The sequence below is a fragment of the Onychomys torridus genome, chromosome 18, assembly GCF_903995425.1.
Source record: "Onychomys torridus chromosome 18, mOncTor1.1, whole genome shotgun sequence".
Lineage (NCBI taxonomy): Eukaryota > Metazoa > Chordata > Mammalia > Rodentia > Cricetidae > Onychomys > Onychomys torridus.
Window position 1 is genome coordinate 57,580,513 of NC_050460.1, and position 20,989 is coordinate 57,601,501.

Genomic DNA, 20,989 nt, shown 5'->3' on the forward strand with positions numbered 1-20,989 from the left:
CTTGTTATAGAATATCCACTGGGATGTAGGGTCCTCTTCCCCAAGGAACAGTGAAGAATAAGTTTGGGAAGAAGCAGTTTAACATCTCTAGGATTTATTGTACACCCAGGAATTATAGATGAAGATTACCAGGGAGAAATTAAAACTAAAATTATAGCTAAAAATGCTAACACATGCTAATACATGCTAAAATTAAAATTATAGCATATGTAAAAAAGGATTATGCAAATAGAAGCTGGTGATACAATTGCTTAGTTGTTATTGCTCCCATATTTTAAAGGTAAATCTGCTCCTATATGTAGGACAGGAAGTTTTAGAAGCACAGGAAAAACGGTATTTTGGCAAATGGTCATCAATGATGAAAGGCCTGAATTAAAAATAAAATTAAATGGGATTGAGATTGAAGGATTAGTGGATTCTGATGCTGATGTATAATTTCACAGGTGAGATTCCAACTGGCCCTTACAAGAAGTCTCCACTCAATTTGTAGGCACTACATTAGAATTCTGCCCTTACTCCAGCGACACATGCGCAGCTCAGGGTCTTGAGTGTTAGGTCATCAGTGGGCGCTGGCAACTACATACACGTGGTGTGGTCATACAATCTGTGCCTTAAAAAAGCCGGATGCAGACCCCACCCTCTCTCTGCTCTGCTCTGCTCTGCTCTCCTCCACCATCTTTCTCTCTCTGCCCTCTGCACGTGCTCTTTCCCAGGCCTGGTCCTTTCCCACCCCTCTTCCTCCTAATAAAGCTCTAAAACTAATGCTGGGTTCTGTTGTGACTGTGACCTCTCTGCTGGTAACCAGCGCCGTTTACCATCCTTTCATACTGGAACTTTATATCAGGTAAAACAGAGTGTTGAGTGGATTAAATATATAGGGCCTGAAGGACAAATAGTGATGTTAAAACCTTATGTAGCTGATATAGCCATGAATTTCTGGGGGAGAGATTTGTTACAATAATGGGGAGCTCAAATTAATATTCCCACAATTTCAGAAATAGCTCATAAAAATGATCTCAAAAATGGGTTATATTCCTGAAAAAGCTATTGGAAAAATTTGTCAAAGAACATCACAGGATATACAGGTTCTCTAACAGCAGGATATAATGGGAATTGGCTATCTAAATTTGGAGTAGGGGCCACTGCCAGTAACCCAACTGCTCTGCCTTTAAAATGGCTGACTAAGAAGCCTGTATGGGTGGAGCAGTGGCCCTTAACTAAAGAAAAAATGCAGGTGCTTGAGTAATTGGTACAAGACTAGTTAGCTGCTAAACACATTGAGGGAACTACCAGTCCTTGGAATTCTCCTGTACTTGTAATAAAAAAGAAATCTGGAAAATGGAGAATATTAACTGATTTAAGAGATAAAGAAGATAACTCAGCTTGTAGGATCTTTACAGCCTAGAATTCCTTTACCTTCTTTATTACCTAAAGATTGGACTATTATAGTTATTGATTTACAAGATTGCTTCTTTACTATTCCTTGACAAGAGCAGGATAGAGAAAAATTTGCTTTTACAGTTCCTACTTACAATAATGCTCAGCCAGTAAAACAATATCCTTGGAGTGTTCCTCTCTAGGGAATGTTAAATAGCCCAACTTCATGTCAATATTTTGTACATCAACCACTGGAAATGGTTTGTAAACAATTTCCTCAATCTATTATTTATCATTACATGGATGATATTTTATTGGCTGCTTCTGATAGAGATTCATTAGAAAAAAATATTTATTGTGCTACAGAAAATTTTACCCTGTTGGAGATTACAAATTTCTCCTGAAAAAATACAAAGAGGAGATTCTCTTAGTTATTTAGTATTTAAGTTAAATAAACAGAGAATTCAGCCTCAAAAGGTACAGATTAGAAGAAATCACTTGCACACACTTAATGATTTTCAAAAATTATTGGGTGATATTAATTAGTTGCAGCCTACCATTGGATTGTCTATTCAAGAATTAAGTAACTGTTTCAAAGTTTACAAGGTGACTCAGATTTAAACAGTCCAAGACAATTTCAGCTGATGCTGAAAGGTAGGAAGAGAAAGTAGAACAAAACTTAGAAAATGCCTACATGGACAGAGTAGATCTCACGACCAAATATATTTTCATAATTTTATCTTCCAATCACTCCCCTACTGGACTCATTATACAGGGGGAGGAGAATATTTTAGAATGGATTTTCCTAGTTCACAGTGTAAAAAGCTAAAGGCCTATGTAGAAAAGGTTTCTGAATTAATCATAAAGGGGATAATAAGACTTGTCAACTGTCAGGAATGGATCTAGCTGAGATTGTAGTTCCCTATACTAGTGCTGAAATTGTGCACTTATGGGTGGTTGATGATGATTGGCAGAGAGCTTGTAGTAATTTCTTAGGAGAAATTAACAATAACTATCCAAAATGTAAGTGATTTCAACTTATAGAAAGAGTTGAATGGATTCTTCCCCACATAGTGAAAAAATGCACCTATTTCTGGGGCTCTTACATTTTACACTGATGCAAATAAATTGGGAATGGCTGGTTATAAAGCAGGAAACATCAGTAAAGTAATTCAAAGTCCGTATGATTTAGTTAAAAAATCAGAGTTGTATTCTGATGGTTTTGTTAGACTTTAATGAATCTCTTAATATAATTACTGATTCCCAATATGCAGAAAGTGTTGTATTGTATATAAAAACTGATGAACTTATTCCTGATAATTCAGAATTAACCTTATTATTTGTACAACTATAACAGGCAATCCACAAAATGAATTGCCCACTTTATATTACCCATAATCAATCTCATACTAGGTTGCTTGGACCACTAGCAAAAGAAAATGAAGAAATTGATCAATTACTGATAGGAGAAGTGTTGGAAGCTTCAGAATTTCATAAGAAATAACATATTAATAGTAAGGGCTTAAGGAAAAAATTTTCCATTACTTGGCAATAAGCTAAGGAAATTTAAAGACTGTCTTGCTTGTTCTTTGTATAATCAAGTTCCTTTACCTGCAGGAACTAATCATAAAGGTACACAAGGAAATGAAATTTGGCAAATGGATGTATTTCATTTAGCAGAATTTGGAAAATTAAAATATATTCATCATACCATTGAAACATACTCTCGATTTCAATGGGCATCTCTGCCTTAAGCTCTGAAAAGGCTGATTCTATAATTACACATTTATTTAGAAACAATGGCTATAATGGGCATACCAATACAAATTAAAACTGATAATGCCCGAGCTTATGTTTCCAGTAAAATAAAACAATTTGTTTTGCGTGTTACAACATAAAACACATTATAGGGATACCATATAGTCCTACAGGACAAGCCATTATTGAAAGATTTAATCACACTCTAAAGGAGATGCTTGCTAAACAGAAGGGGGATATAAGGACCCCCAGGGATAGACTGCATAATGCATTACTAACCTTAAAATTTTTAAACGCTAATGAAACAGGGACAACAGCTGCTGAAATACATTGAATTGTGGAGAAAACTGCTGAATTGAGCCATCCAGTATATTATAAAGATGTTTTAACATCTTTATGGAGTCCAGGAAAAGTGTTGAGCTGGAGTCAAGGGTATGCTTATGTTTCTACAGGAGATAAAAATTGTGGATCCCCTCAAAAATTGGTAAAAATCTGGCATGAGCAAGAGGAGTCTCTTGAATGCTTCAGCTGCTGAGATGCCTCTGATAAAGAAAAAAAAAATACAGAAGGCCTTTGGAGCAGACAGCTATTTCTCCCACCTGGGGACAGCTTAATAATTTGTGTGACAAAGGAGAGGCCATAATTCAAATGACTCAGAAACCTTTGAATGCTACAAATCAATTTCTTGCTATGCTGTCTATGGCAACTGTACAGGTAACGGGGACTGATCATACTTACTGGACCTTTATTCCTAATCCTCCAATTAACTTAGCAGTTAGTTGGGGAGATATGACTATTCCTGTGGCGGTTAATGAATCTTAGCTATCTGGTCCTTATGACAACAAAGGTCCTGCTCAGCCAATGGAGGATGGTAAAAAGATTAAAAATTATACTGTGTGAGTACAAGGAATTCCTATTTGTATGGGAAATGGGATTCAGTTTCTAAATATAACCTTTCAAGTATGGCTATCCATACTACCCAAGATTATCATAATACGTTTTATATGCTTCATGCATTTGTTTTAAGGGACAGGAGATTAATGCTATTAGTTTCCTAAGTCTACTGTTCTGTGAGATGAGTGTTGCCAATAAGGAGTCTGAATGGGTGCATTGGCAACAATCTAAGAGTGAGAAACCTTGAGTGCTAATTAATATTTCCCATGGAGACATCATTGATTGGAGCCCTGATGGCTCCCCTCAAGAAAAATATTCTCATTTAGAGTTAAGATGGCAGACGTATAGTTTGAATGGAACTGTAGAAATTAGTTATTCTGTTAATGAACCTATCCAATGGCATGAAGTTGGAATGTCGAGTTCTCTCCTGCAATTTGGCAATTCAATTCAGACCAACTTGTGGAAATTAGCAAGTGCCTTCCACCCTCTTAAAGCATGGGAAGGAAAGTTAAACATTAAAGGTGATAAGTATACTTTGTCTTTTAGACTAAATCAAAGTCATCCTTTTATGGCATGTGTACCATGACTTACTTGCTACTAAAGAGACCTGTAAAATGGCACCCTAATGATTACAGCATCACTTGTGAATGCTGTCCCCTCATATCTCTGTTAATTCTAGTATGTCTTTAAACTTAAAGTTTACACATTCTTAGAGCAAGACCAGCAATCTACGTACCAGTGAACTTGTCAAGGCCATGGCAAGACTCATCTGCAATGATCCTGGTACAGAAGCTCACTGAAAGAATATCAAGAAGAACACATTGAAGGGTTGGACTGATTATTGCAGTTATTATGGGAATTATTGCATTGACTGATACTGCTGGAACAGCCAGAGTGGCCCTTCATGAAGAATTTCCAGCTGCGGGGTTTGTTAGAGACTAGCATAAACATTCTACAGAACTTTGGACTGAACAAAATAAAATAGATAATGAGATGGTTAATAATGAATTAGCTGATTTGAGACACACTGTCATATTGTTGGGAGATCACTTAGAAATATTGAAGGAGCAGATAAAATTAAAATGTGATTGGAATGTTACATCTTACTGCATTACACCTTTAAAGTTTAATGAAAGCAAGTATGACTGGGAAAGGATTAAGATGCATTTGATGGGTCACCCTAATTATTCTCAAATAATTTATGATTTACAGCAAGAAATTAAGGAAACTTGCAAAAAAAGTTACCTGATATGACAAGGAATGGATGTTATGGAAGGCCTTGCAGACCCTATAACCTCATTCAGTCCTGTGAATCACTTTAATAGATTTCTTGTTTTAGCAAGTGTGACTCTTGTGCTAGCAATAACAACCATATTGGCTTTAAAATGTGTTTTGGCTTACTGACATAAGATCATAAAACAGAAGGTAGAGAAAAAGTTGTATATGCTGTAAAACTACATAATCTGCAATAATTTTGATTGATATCTTTTGTGTCCGGTACCTTCTACATGAATCTTGTCTGAGAGTTTTCTAAAGGTGCAAAGCCTATGTAAAACTTGATTGGGGAATGACCCAGAAAAATGCAATATTCTTAAAGAATATTTGCATGTGGCATTGTCCCTCTAAGGGAGCATAGATAAGAGGTTAGGGGATATGGAAATTAACTTGCTAACAGTATAAATTGGATAACAATAAAAAAGCCCTTTGCTAAAGTACAGAGTCAATCCAGAGAGACTGATCCCCCTGCAGCTAGAAAAGCAAAATTTCATCCTTAAAGTTCCTTTGTGCTTGTTTCCATGGACCCATGTGAACCCACTCACCATACAACACCCAGGTAAAGACTTTCTGAAGTTGCCAAATAGTGAGGCAACAGGCAAATGGGAAACTCAAGAAACTAAAGAACACCTGCATGAGAAAAGAAAGTGAATTGAAGAGACAGCCTATAGAAAAGGAGAGAAATCTTTGTCCGATTCTACACTGAACAGAGGGAAGTTTTATGTCATGCATTTTAAATATACAACTATGGAGAAGAATGCTCCAAGATGGTACTTGTAATGCCAAGCAGGTGTCTTCAGAGTATCCCGGATGCTGAGCCGTGAGGATCACCAGCACATGGCTGCAGGTTCATTCACTCTTCACAACCTCTGACTCACCCACCTCCCAGCCTTATCCACACCCTTCTGCATGTGGTAAGGATGGAGCAACTTCCCCTTTCTGCATAGGCTGCTGGGGGCTTGAGATGGCCTATGGCATCCACTTAGACCACCTGTTCTGGGTAATTTCCATCTCAACGGACAAGTTTAGCTAGGAATTTCATGTCTGATAAAGAAACTGTACCATGTGTCCCACCTGACTTTATCCTGTTTTCTTTATGTCTCTATTCCCTTATCTTCCTTTTTATCTCCACTTTGTGTTCCCTTGTACTAGTCAACTGTCTTAAATACCCTCTTCTTTCTTAAATACTTCTCACATCATTTTCCATCTCCAATTCTCAGTCTCATCTCTGGATTCTCACCTTGATATCCAAATTCCACTGAAGCCAGAACCAGTCACTGTAAGGTGAGAGCCTGAACATACAGGAGAGGTTTAAAGGTCTCCTGTGGACAGGAGCTGGCTCTGATATCTTTCCCCACCTACCTGAGGCTGATCATTAACATAGTACTTCCATATAAAGAAGGGCCAATGCTTGTGATGGGCACAGCATTGCCTACAGCCATGGCCAGCACAGTAAGCTCCAGTACCAGCACTTCCAGCTCAGAACTGTCCTTACCTTCAGAGAACATCAATAATGCTGCTGACATCTCTGTCATTGTCACCTATTTCGTGGTGGTGATAGCTGTTGGAGTGTGGGTATGTGGAAGTCCAGTGAGATTTCTGGGAGGGCACTAAGATTGCAGGGAAAACCGAGTCATGGTGGATGTGTAGAATGATGAGTTGAGGCAATGCTTTTCCAAGCATCATTGTCTTTCTGTCTGAATAACTTGCTTGTGTGTGGCATGAATAACATTAGCACTGAATGAATTCATTCCCCTAGCAAGTCCATTATTTGGAGAGAACCAGGGTCGGGTGCTTGCTCTGCTTGGCATGCCCAGCACCTGGCATCAAAAACACAAATGCCATTTCTCTTTCTCATTTTAATGACTCCCCTTTTCTGTCTATTCACTTTCTCACTTATTGAGTGAGAAGTTTAAATAATTTGTATTCTGTTCATTCCTTCTTTTCAGTATCCAGTTTGAAACTCAAAATCTTCTTCCAAAGACAGCTTTAGAAATACCTAACATTGTTTTTATAAACTAAAATAAATATCAGGTTTTCAAATATAGTTTCTTGAAGTTCTCCAAGTCATTATTAAATCCTGACTTTCATGTCCATTAAGAACCGATGCAGTGTTACTCTATCTAGAAAAGCATGTCTCTCTGTGATACCAATGTCAGCACGCTGTGTGGAGCTGCTGGGAGTCTCTTGGATCTTGGTGGTGCACCTATTGTTTCTAACCCTCTAATGATTTCCCTTATGCTCAGGCAATGTTGAAGACTAACAGAAGCACTGTTGGAGGCTTCTTCCTGGCAGGTCGAGCTATGACCTGGTGGCCGGTAAGTAAGTCAGAAGTTTCTGGAGATATATGTTGATTGATAAGTCCGGGTGGCAGAAGAGGTATCTGTCAACTTGCTTTTATTCCGCTATAATAAATCCTCCACTTCAAGACTGTGACCTGGAATTCCAGAAAGATTATAGCGTATCACAATTGAGAACAGCTTTAGTCTAGCTGCAGGAGACCTACCTTAGTTCTGTTTCATGTGCCTCTCTTTGGTTCTCATGAAAAAGCGTCTTAGCTTCTTTTAGCTCCCTGAATTCTTTTTCTCCTCCCAATCCTGAGCTAACCCTGCTCCTCTCTGGGACATTATCTTCTCTCTACAGTGTCAGCTTTCTCCCTGATCACTCCAGTCCTGCCTAGAACATCATGTTCTTCTTTTCTACACACTTACTGATCGCAGGCCTTGTTCCCTGTGGTGATGTTGACAGTGATTCTCTTGGACAGTTGCCCACAAGACACTGTTTCTGAGTTTTGGTATATGGCTCCCTCAGACAGATTTTTCATTGCAGTAGAGGCAGCATGTTCCTCTTTGAATCTACAGTGACAGCATTGGGTTGGGCATAGAGTGAGTGCTCAGAAAATGTTCCCTCCAATAGATCGTCTGCCTTGTCTAAATACCATAAAAGGAAATGAAATTAACCATTCTCATGGGGATGGTAGGAACAGATTTACTCAGGGCACACAATCAACCTGACATAGCCTTCCTGCTGCTTTTTGTGAAACACACAATTCTCAACTAATCCTAGAGGTGCAATCCCGCTCCACCCCTTCCTGACCTCAAACACCTGCATACAAGGAGTGATTGTAAAGAGGGATATAGAACAGAGGCCACGACAGCCCTGCAGAAATCTCACATTCCAACTCTGTTCTTAAGACTGGTATTAGTCTCTGCCCATTGAAGAGCGTTTTTCATCTTTGACTTTATTGACAGAAATCAGTGTGGTGGAAAATGTCACTAATGGGAACAGGGTGCTTATGGCTGGGAGGACAGAAAATTCTCTATGGTGCAACTTTGGAGTCTGTTACTACTCAAGAGTCAAGCACTGGCAGGAGACCTGGAAGTTTGAGCCTCCACCCAGAACGCATAGAGGGATACAATGATGTTTCCATGAGGTGGGGTTCATTGAACTTTTCTGTAAGAGGCCTGATTGTAAGTATCTTGTGCTTTAAAGGCCAGAGTCTCTTGTGACCACACAGCAATGTCACTGCAACACAAAGCACCTGTAATCAGTGTGCTGTGGCATATGAGTGTGATGGCCGTGTTCCAGCACAAGTATGGCAGACACTGAATTTTACATTTCACCTAATCGCAAATTTGCACATCTCACTCTTCAGATGTTTAGAAGCCATCTTTAACTATGCACAGTAAAAGTGTTCTTAGCTCACAGGCCAGAGAATACTTGGTAACAAACTAGTTTTTGTCCAGGCATGATCGTTTGCTGCTTTTGCTCCAAGAAGTAGCAACTGAAACATCTCAACACTCTCCTGTTTCCAAGGACAGGAATTGGGTCTTTTGAATCTAACTTTAATCTAATTGCTTGCCTTGCAGATGGGCGCCTCTCTGTTTGCAAGCAACATCGGCAGCGGCCACTTTGTGGGCCTGGCTGGGACAGGTGCAGCTTCAGGAATTGCCGTTACCGCGTTTGAATCCCATGTGAGTGACAGCGAATACATATCACATATATTCTTTGAAGTCAAATCCATGTCTGGGTATTTTCAACTGGGTATATATCTCTGGATTTCCTGGAAGTCTGTATGAGATGGACTCTTTTTCTTCTGGTTTTTATTTTCCTCTCAGCTAGTCCACCCTTTGTCCTTGAGCTCTTTCTGTAACTTCATTCTTTTCCTAAGAAGTTATTCCTACCGGGATTTCATTTTCGGCAGTTCAAGCCTCACTTTCACGGGGTCCCCGTGACTATTAGCGCTCTTACGTCTCTTTGCTGGCGTCACACTCTATGTTCGTTCCCGAAGCAGAAGTGACGATTAAGTCAAAGAGAACCTGCTAGGGAGAGGCTCCAAGGTGAATATACTTGCCACACAAGCAAGGGGACTGAACTTCAGAGCCCTAGAACCCACTAGAACACTGAGGAGACATGGTGGCCCACCTGCATTTCCAGCCTTGGTGGTGGAGACAAGGGATTTGACAGTTTGGGTAGTGGGAAGAGCTGTACCTGGAGCTTTTGGGTTGATTAAGAACCCCTGCCTCAAAGAGAGAGGAGCAAGAGCAGTTGAAGAGGATTCCCAACATCAGTCTTGGGGCTCTGTCCCCGTGTGTGCACACCATAGACACACTAAGAGGTTAGTAAGTAGCTCAGGTATTGGGGCTGTAATCCCAGCCCTGGATGGCAGAGGAAGGGCAGAGGCAGGGCAGAGGCAGGGCAAAGGCAGGCAGGTTTCTGTGAGTTCGAGATCAATCCGGTCTACCTAGTGAGTTCCAGGCCAGCCAGACTATATAATGAGGCCCACTCTCAAAATGAATAAATTGGTAAATAACAGGAAGAGCAATGTCCCCTTCTTGACACAGCTTGTCATCAAGTGGAGCAGACAAGGGTGCACTAACTATGGTGTGGAAACCACAGAGACAGAAGCATTTGCCACACTGAGAGGTCACACCATGTAAATGTTTCCCTGTGCCTTCCTCCCTGGTAGGTTAAACAGTCCCAAGTGGTCAGCATTAAACACATATACATTCCGGCAATACTAAATAGACTGAGCAGATCACACACACACACACACACACACACACACACACACACACACCAATAATAAAACAGATCATGAGCAGAAGTAAGGAGCATAGGAAAAGATGGAGAGGGAAGAGGAATTGACTGGGCTACAGTATGCATAAGAAAGTCTCAAAAATCATTTTAAAATAGAGATCACACAGGAGGTATATTCATCGTAGACTATAAGGGTTGTTGGCACATACCATGAGGGTTTGCAGATGCTAGTCTCAGAAGGATAAAGAAACCCAAGTGAGGTCTTGGGAGGAAGCGGCTCAGATGTAAGGAATGAATGTTTTGAAAGATGACATGTCAAACCTACAGGACTTCATGACTGACCTATTAACCATTCTACAGACGCTGCATCCCTTAACTAGACCCTAAGTTCTTAGGAACAGAGAACATGGCTTCCCTCCACCCACATCACTCTAGCACACAGCTGGGCATGTGGCGAGGGCGTCATACACAGCTCATGAGGAGCCTGTGTTTCCACTGTTCTCCACAGTGCACGTCAGAGCTCACATTTCAGGAGTCTGTTCTTTATTCTGACGTGGGCTCCAGGGATTAAACTCTGGTTGTGAGGCTAGCACAGCTGCTGCTTTCACCAACTAAGCTCCCCCACAGGCCCCCATCTTTCCCTTTCCAATGTTCTCGTATATGTGTACATTGGTAGGATAGACAAAGTTGGACTATAGTGCAATTTTAAACAAACTGCCCTACATGGACTCAGGAAGTGACCTTGGGCCCCTCACAAATGGCACTGCCTTTCCAATGCTGAAGTTTCATCTTGTTTTTGTTTTTGCCTATTTATACTTCAGAAATATCAGGATCAGACCCAGACTTTGGCCAGATATGCCTTGTGGCCTGAGATTGGATCGGATAGTGCCATGAACTGTACAATGAAGCTGCCTCCATAGGCATTAAGAAAACAACCTATAAACCAATGTACATCACTTTCGTGTTGCAGACATCTATTTTTTTGTAGCTTTTAACCTAGAATTTCTTTAATCTCGATGAAGATCACATCCTTCCTATATATGACCCTAATAACTCTACTCATTAGACCTATTTGTGGCAAGAACGGCGGTGTTATGTGTGGACATGTCATAAAAATCTGCACTTTCATACCAGATTATATCGATAGCTATATTTGCCAAGACTTATAGAGTCCTGAGGATGTTCTTTTTCCTTTCCTAAGTTTTTTTCTCAATGCTTTGACACTCATGGATAATTCTCCCATCTAAGATCATTGATTTTTGACAAAGGTTGTACAATCTTATCTTGGTCAGGTAAACTCAAAACAGTGTATCTTTTGCTTGTTTTGACAAAGAGTAGATATTATGTTATATAATACCACATAGGACAGGAGCTGAAGAAAGTCATGGGTTGGTTTGTCTTGAGCTTCAGGGGTCATGACGTCAGAAAGTCACAAGCCAGACGCCTTTAACGTCATGCTGCCCTTGGTTTGTTACAGTCGTTTCTCTTGTTGCTGGTTCTGGGGTGGTTTTTCGTCCCCATCTACATCAAGGCAGGGGTAAGTAACTGATGTATTTATTTATTTACCCATTTGTTCTTTCCTTCAAATCATGAAACCTGGGTACTTGGCCCTCATTGGTCCCATTGCTAATAACATACAGAAAACACATCAAATAGCTTGGCCACAGTTTCTCTCAGTAGAGAACGTGTCTGTTGCCAAGTTAATGGTGTTCCTGTCTAATGACCACCATGGTAGACGTAAGCAACACCTATCACTGAACTGGGAGTAAAGCTGGACTCACAGGCTTGTCTTGAGAGAAGTGCTTCAGTGGTGATCCGGTCTTGGGGGGATGAGGCTGAATTCTTCAGGTAGAAAAATTGGATGATGGAATCAATATATGGAAGCTGAAAATCTTTCCTGGAAGAGTTGGAGGTCAGTTAAAATTAAGGCTAATTAGAGAGTTCTGTGGGGGGAGAGGGAGGAGAGGGAGAGGTGTCAGTAGGCACAGTGGGGTGCGGTCCAGTTGTGAAAGTTCCCTGTATTTCCCTCCCTGGGGAGAGGGATGACAGCAGTGGAAGAGAGGGTTGTGCAGGAGAGATGACAGAGGGGAGACAGTCAAAGTATGCTTGCACGCATGTGAAAATATCACAGTGAAACCCACTGTTTTATATAATTAAAATGTGCTAAAATACATGATATAGGAGCTGTAGAGTTGGCTCAGTGGTTAAGAGCACTGGCTACTCTGGCAGAGGCTCCAGATTCAGTTCCCAGCAACCATGGGGTGGTTTACAGCTGTCTGTAACTCCAATCCTAGTGACTGCAACACTGTTTTCTGACCTCCTCAGGCACTGCACACATATAGTGCACAGACATGTATGTAGGCAAGCACTCACACACAAAATAAAAGTTACAATGATATAAAGTTATTATATACTTAGTATAATGGCTAAAATTTTAAAACTATGATACCATTTAAAAAAGAGCATCCTAGGACAAGACACTTGCTGCCATGTGTGATCACCTGAGTTCAGTCCCAAGGATTCATGTGTTAAAAAAGAGAATATCAGTTCCTGCAAGTGTTCCTCTGATCTCCACGTGCACACCTTGCTGTGTGTGTGTATGTGTGTAGGTGTGTGTATGCATGTACACAAGAAATAAATAAACAAGTTTAATAAAACCTTGAAGTGTTCTATATCCTCTTAGAAATGGGAGGTGCAGGGCTTTCAAAGATTCAAGGGTCATGAATAGATTTCCATTTTATGAAGTTTCACTTGGGCATCTGAGTGGACAATGAACTTGAACAAAAGTTCATGCCATCTGGGGCTGGGACAATAGCTTAGCCTGTGAGGTGGTTGCCCTAACATGAGGTTATGAGTTTGACCCACAGCACCTAAGTAAAAATACTGGGCACGATAGCAGATGCTTGTAATCCAGCACTGAGGAAGCAGAGATAGGCAGGTCCCTAGGGCTTTCTAGACAGGCAGTCTAGCCCAATCACCAAGCTCCACCTGTCTCAAATAGACAAGGTGGATGGTATCTTAGGGACAACACCCATGGGTGTGCTCCAATCTCCACATACATATGAACACGAATATTTATAAAATCTTGTTACTGAATGGTAGGACTTGCCTGTAATACCAGAATAGAGGAGGCATGGGTAGAAAGATCAACTTCATGTTTGGCTATACATCAAATTTGAGGCTAGCCTGGGCTACATGAGACTGTCTCTTAAAAATAATAAATTAAAAGTTCATACAATCCAAAGTGAGGCTCAAGGAAGGAAACAGAGAGGAAAGGAAGCTACTTCTTGGTTACTTATGACATGTTTGTTAGCAGATTCGGGGTAAAGGCAGTATGAGTAATTTGGAAGCTTGAAGTTCTGGGGATCAGGATCCATGAGTGTTCCATAAATAGAGCAGGAACTACAGAGTGGGAAGGGCAGAGATGGAGAAGAGGACAATAAAGAATTAACAATGTAACTCTGTGTGTGTTGGTGCCTATAGGACACACATGCAGAGATGTGCAGGTTGATCAGGAGGGAGAGCTGTGTGGGAACTGATATGCGCATCCTGCTCTTTGGAAACATTGCTTCAGAGCCTTGTATAGCTTTGAGGATGCCTCAGTGAGCAAGCACAGGGTCTTCAAATGGCCTGTCTTCAGGATGATTGTCTGAAAACCTACCCTGGATGAGGAGCCGCTCCTTAGCACATCTGCAGAAGGTGGCAAATTTATTCATTCCTGATATCCCTGTTGAAAGATGCTGTCCTTGGTTCTAGAGCGCATGCCCCAGAAGACACATGTCTGTTTTTGGCTGTAGCTGGCCATTCTCCAGGGCTGCTCTCCACTGGTGTCTGCTAAGAACCCTTCTTCTTGTTATTGTTTGCCAAAAAAGGATGTGTGTGTTTATTAACATATTTTATGTCAGAAGAGATTAAATAATGAGCCCAATCACTCTGAAAAACACAGAAAGCTACATTACTTATTCTAGATATCCCATGAACAATCTCTTACTTCAGTAATGAAAGTTAAGATTTTTCTCTAAGTTTATACTCATAAATCTTATTTTCAGTAAAGGGAATCATGTAAATACATGCTCTAATATATACTTACAATATACTCAATTATCATTTTGTTATATGACTATATTACAATTTATTATTTACAAGTATTATTTTGGCTGCACTGCAGCATTACTAGTAAACATAATAAAAAATATTTAATGAGTGCCACCCAGGAATTTGGTAATGTTGTCGGTACTTTGTTTATACTTTTGCACTAAACCCCTACTTTAAGAAAAAAGAAGTTCAGAGACTGTACTTTGCCCAAAGTGTCATGATATGTGTAGTAAACATCAGAGCCAGAAAGAGATTGTCATTCTGCCTCTGGTGCCTGAGTTTATTCCACAATCGTCACTCTACTGAGGAATTGTGTCTTTCTTGTATCTGTATCCCCAAGATGGCTTACATAGTGCTTAGCTACCTGAAGTCACTGAGCAAATGTAAAATCATCTGAATGCACTAGGCTCGAGGTGAATTCCTGTTGATGTCTGTCTTTACAGGTGATGACCATGCCAGAATACCTCAGGAAGCGGTTTGGTGGGAAGAGGCTTCAGATCTACCTATCGGTCCTCAACCTCTTCATCTGTGTGGTTTTGAGGATCTCAGTGAGTTCCCTGCCTCCTGGCATTAGAGATTCCATAGTTGGTCTGTTGGGGCCAGGTGCTGAAATCATGAGGACCACAAGGGTGTAGATCCATTCTCTGAAAGCATTCTGTGTGTTAAAAAACAGGTGTGGCCAGAGCAAATGTCAGTCACACAAGGAATATTGACTGCTTCCTACAGGTGCCTCTTGGCTTCTGCCTTGCCCACCGCACAGTAACTTCCTCTGAACTATCTGACTTACATTTTTTCTTTTCAGTTTAATGAGCAAATAAGAAGTGAAGTACTTTGTATCATCATGCTACTTAACTTTGCCTTATCGAAGACAGCCCTTGTAAAACCTGTATCACAAATGAGTGGCTTTATTTGTTACTTTCTGTAGTTGAACTTTACTTTGGGCTGCCGGCTCACAAATAACAACATGGAGACTTATTAATTATGAAAGCTCAGCCATAGGCTTGTCCCACTAGCTCCTATAACTTAAATTAATTCATTTATTTTAATCTACATTCTGTCATGTGGCTTGTCATCTCATCTCTCTGTACTACCTCTGGTGTTTTTTCCATGTCTGTTTAGTGACTATGCCTTCTCAGAGATCTCTCTCTGCCCATAAGTCCCACCTATACCTCCTTCCTAGCTAATGGCCATTCAGCTTTTTATTACACTGATCACAGCAGTACATTTTCAAATATCCCACAACAACTTTCTTTCTGTCTTTTCCATTTGCAGCTTTCACTTACTTCTTCAACAAATAAACCTCCCCCAAATTAGGATTTATTCACAATTCTTCCCCTCTACCACAACCCTATCACAGAAAACCAAATGTGGTATCCCTCATTTTACTAAATTTGGGGTTTACTTCTAGAAGTTTATCCTCTGTATGGGGCCCTTTTCTGAACGTTAATTTTGTCAGTGATCTCTAGAAATCATTCAGTTTCTATTATATCTCCTTTCAGAACCTACCAAGAGGGGCAAGAGTGAGGCTCAGTGAGCAAATTGCTTGTTGCCAAGACTGGCCCACATGATGGAAGGAGAGAATGAACCCTTACAAGTTATTTATGCACATGCCATGGCAAACACAAGTGTGCACATCCCCACACACATGCACACACACACACACACACACACACAAAACACATACACACACACGCACACACACACACACATGCACACACACACACACACACACACACACACACACACACACACACACACACAAACGTGCGTGAATAAATGTAATATTGAAGAGGCCCAGTGATGGTGCATATTTATATTTCTGGCTTCCATTTGTGGGGATAAGGAAAGAGGATGATATCATCCCAGGAGTTTAAGGCTAGCCTGGGCAAGACAGATTGTCCAAGGAAAGAGAGTAGGTAGAAGAACCCAGAAATGCTTACTTTCACCCAGTATTTATTAGATCAAAACTTCCCCCAGTTTCAGCTGCGGATCTAAAACTGGTCCAAGTCCTCATAAGAGAATGCCTGCTGGGTTTTGGTGCTATATAATTCGAAGGGCCTCAGCTAAGGTTTCATTTTTCTTTGCTTCCTCTCTGATCTTCATGCCATACAGATCTAGCTGAGGTTGATCCCCCCCACCAACCCATGTCTTCTAGTAAAGACCACATACACTACCATTGTATCTTGTCTGGTACATACTTGCTCTGTTTAACGTAAAGATTCATAGAGATTCACAAACTATCCTGCCAACCCTACCATCTTCCAGAAGAATTTCTCTATATTTCCATGTGTTCCAGATCTATACAATGAAGTAAAGTCCTATGATAGCTGTGCAACAAAGTATCTAATAATATGACCCTCAGACACACTGAACAAATGAATCAAAAGACTACCACTTGGTACCTGTGTGGTGTCAAACTAATCCCCTAAGCCTCTTCCTTTCCCAACATTTGACATGATTATAGTAGTACTACCTGAAAAGTCATACATTCTTCAAAGGTTTGAAAACACGGTTAACTCTTTGGCTGTTAAAGGATTTTCAGAATGAAGAAAAAATACTGTTTCATTCATCTCTTGAAAGAAACCAATTCCATATAAAATTATAAGAATGGTGTGTGTGTGTGTGTGTGTGTGTGTGTGTGTGTGTGTGTGTGTGTGTGTGTAAAAGTTCTCATTGGTAAACAAGAATACTAATACTAATTTTAAGCCAGGATATGGAGGCACATGCCTTTAATTCCATCACTTAGGAGGCAGAGGCAGGAGGATCTCTGAGTTGGAGGTCAGCCAGGGCTATACATAGTGAGGAAAGCATTCTAATTTTAAAAATACATATTGAGAGCTGGGAAAATGGTTCCATGGGTAATAATGGTTCTTGTGCCAAAATAAGGACCTGAATCTCAATGGCTAACACCCAAGTGACAATCCAGACATGGTCATGTGTGTAGGTGGACATTCTCTGTCTCTCCAGTCAGTTCTGTCCTGCCAGCCCACTCCCAAATAACCACACAGAGACTTACAATTAGTTTTAAATGCTTGGCCAATAGCATAGGCTTATTCATAACTACCTCTTACATCTTCAATTGACTCATATTTAATATCTATGATCTACCATGTGGCAGTACCTTTTGTCAGCATGGTAAGTTTGTCTCCTGCTTCCTCTGTGTCTCCTCACAATTCCTGTGACCCCACCCTTCTTCTTCCCATTGTCCTCGCAGTTTGGCTCTCCCACCTAACCTCTTCTTGCCTAGCTATTGACCAGTTAGCCCTTTACTAAACCAATGAGAACAACAAATATTCACAGTGTACAAAAAATATTGTTTATAGCATTTCCCCCTTTTTGTTTAAGTAAAAATGAAGGTTTTACTTTAACAGTGAAATTATATATAACAAAAACAGGTCTCAAGTAAGAATTACAGATATAATATTCAGTCCATTTGTATTTGGCAAATTTAGAGAAAATACTCTATCATGAGTCTAAAGTTTTATACCAAATTCACCTTTCCTCATAACTAAGAAAAACATTAAGTCTAATTATTTGGTCTTTAACTCCATCAAAGACCCCAGAAGGGTGTAATGTTACCTAATAACAGGGACATCTGGCTGACTGAACAGTTGCCCAAAGTTCTTCTGTAATATTGGGGCATCCCTCTTTGGCCTATAGGCCTAGTACATTTGACAGACATTTATGAGAAGCAGAGGATTTTAAAAGGACTGCCCTACCTTGTCTTGGCAAAGTTTGGCAGTCTCTTTTTGTGTATGTCCTAATGGTCTAGTTTGGGACAGTATAATGTCAGCAATTGAGGCAAGGGAAGTTTTTTGCCCAAAGGGCTAGCTTTTGCTATAAAGAAAGCAAACTCCATACAGAGTTTCTTTAATGCCCCTCATCTTCTCTGAAGTAAATTGTTGCTGCCAGAAACAGACGTGTTTCACTGTCGTAAAAATCTTTTTGTTATTAAAACATTTTAAATGCCATATTCTATAGATTTTTGAAGTGTTGAAGATCATCCATCTATCTAAATATATCTGTTTAATCTTGAAAACATACCTAATACGACTACAAGTTTGATTATTATAGATGACTACCTACTAACCTGTATTTTTACATTATACATTCATTATGTTTTCAAATGAGCTACATAAGCATAATACCCCCAAACAAAAGTAGAAACATACATACAATATAACACAAATAACTTTAAATGTGTATCAATAAATCAAAATCCACACCAATGTAAAATATTTTGAGATTACTAGTTGCTTTTTGGATTAAAGTAGATTCAATAATCTCAGCTTTTATCACATCAGTTCTATATTATATCCCCATTTTTTTCTTTAAAAGAGATCTTTGAATGTAAGTTCTTTGTGCAGCTTTTTTTTTCCTGACTATGACCAAAACCAGCTTGGAACAAACCCCCTAAACAATGACAAACATTCACAATCCATTGAATAACCAAAACCCACCCATACCCCATCTCTTGGGAATGGGGTCACTGGTATCTTTAGGGGACCCTCAGAAAATTCTGGATAATTGTTAAGCCTTGGTTGGAATAGTATGTGATACTGGATCATTTCAGCCAGCACCCTTGAAGCTGTTCTGCATGTAGAACACTGAGAAAACTGCAACAGAGGTGCTCTGAGATGTTGGATCACCTGGCTCATCCATCTTCATTGGTGTCTGGTCCCTTTGTTCTGAAAATACATAAACTCATTTTGTTGTTTTGTTTTTGTTTTTTTAAGACAGGGTTTCTCTGTGTAGCTTTGCGCCTCTCCTGGAACTCACTTGGTAGCCCAGGCATGCCTCGAATTCACAGAGATCTGTCTGGCTCTGCCTCCCATGTGCTGGGATTAAAGGCATGTGCCACACCACCTGGCAAAAATACATACACTTTAAAAAGTAACATGTAAACCTGTATTAATACAAGCATAGACTGTGCATTGTTCACGAGTTAGTCAAAGATATTTTTGGTTTTATGTTTGACAGGTAAAATATATCTTATTTGTCTTGTAGTTTTTCTAGGTTTATTTCTTTGTGTTTATAGCCAGATTTTTCAGGGTTCTTCCTTGATCAAATCTGATCTCTATTAAATTGGGAGGAATCCACAGCCTTTCATTTATTATGGAAATAAAAACATAACCTTTTCTCCAAAGCATTTTTTCACTTCCATTTTGAAGTCAAGACATTTTCAGAACATATAGGTTGGCTTAACCCAACAGCTTCCATAATCCAATATGCCTTAGCAGTTATCACTCATTCATCTAATCAAAAATGTAGAGACAACACAATAACATACAGGATTCAGACTCCCTGTGTACTTTCCGTCTTTACATGGCTTTTTTATCTTATATTACTTTATGACTTTTTAAAGGACTTTGGTTTATTATTATTTAAAATTTTTATTTATTTATTATTATAAATTATTCTGCCTGAATGTCATAAGAGGGTGACAGATCTCATTATAGATTATTGTGAGCCACCATGTGGTTGCTGGGAATTGAACTCAGGACCTCTGGAAGAAAAGCCAGTGCACTTAACCTTTGAGCCATCTCCCCAGCCCCACTTTTGTTTTATTTTTAAACCATTTTTTTTTATTCCATGACTGTATATATCCTTTCTCCTTTCCTTCTCAAGCCCATTTATATTTTTAAACACACTGCTACCTATTTAGGGGTTTCTTTCATCTTGATCTGTCTTTATTGAGCGTCTCTAGTGTTCTTTGATTGCATGAGACTTTTCTTAAACTGCTATGTCAGTCACCTGTGCTGCTCAGCTTAATGCATGGTGCTAGCAAATGGAGGCTGGTGGCTGACTCCATCCTGCAGGCAGCTGCTGGGAGATGTGTCTCTTTATTGAGACTGGCATGAGATTATGAGACTAGGAAGCCATGTTTAACTCTGTTTTTGTGTGTTTGGAACATTTTCTTAAGCTTTCTCAGGTCCTATGTGGATGCAGGTTCTGGATGCTAGGCAACAATTGTAAGCAGACATTCTCTTGGGTCAGTTCTGTCCTGCCAGCTGGTTCCCAGATAACAACACAGAGACTTATTATTAGTTATAAATGCTTAGCCAATAGCTTAGGCTTGTTAGCTTTTATGTCTTAAATTAACCCATACTAATATCTATGTTCTACCATGGGACAGCAAGTTCATCTCCTGCTTCCTCTGCATCTTCTTGCAACTTCCATGCCTCATCCTTCTTCTTCCCATCATTCTCTATTTGGCTCTCCCATTTAACCTCTTCCTGTCTAGCCATTGGCCAGTTAGTCCTTTGTTAAACCAATGAGAGCTAAAAATATTCATGGTGTACAAAATGATTGTTCCATGGCACATGTACTCACCTACAACTCCATAGCTGGAGGACAAGGCAGGAGAAAACAGGAATCAGTGGGCTTGTGCACCACCTGCCTACCTGTAACCCTCTGAAAGACCCTATCTCAGGAAATAAGGTGAAGAATGATAGAGCAGGATATCTGATATCTCCTCTGTCCTCTACACACGTGCAGATGCACACACCCACACACACCACTCATACACAAAACACACTTTTAAAAAAGA

General features: G+C 40.0%; 1 protein-coding gene across 1 annotated transcript in view; it reads left to right on the plus strand.

The window, feature by feature from the left end:
• The first annotated feature begins 6,711 nt into the window (after positions 1-6,711).
• LOC118570055 (solute carrier family 5 member 4A-like) overlaps positions 6,712-20,989 on the plus strand; it is a 51,579-nt gene continuing 37,301 nt past the window's right edge. The window contains exons 1-5 of the mRNA XM_036168427.1: positions 6,712-6,879; positions 7,551-7,622; positions 9,174-9,278; positions 11,822-11,881; positions 14,883-14,987. Of these exons, the coding sequence (XP_036024320.1) occupies positions 6,712-6,879; positions 7,551-7,622; positions 9,174-9,278; positions 11,822-11,881; positions 14,883-14,987 (510 nt within the window). The remainder of the gene's footprint in view (positions 6,880-7,550; positions 7,623-9,173; positions 9,279-11,821; positions 11,882-14,882; positions 14,988-20,989) is intronic.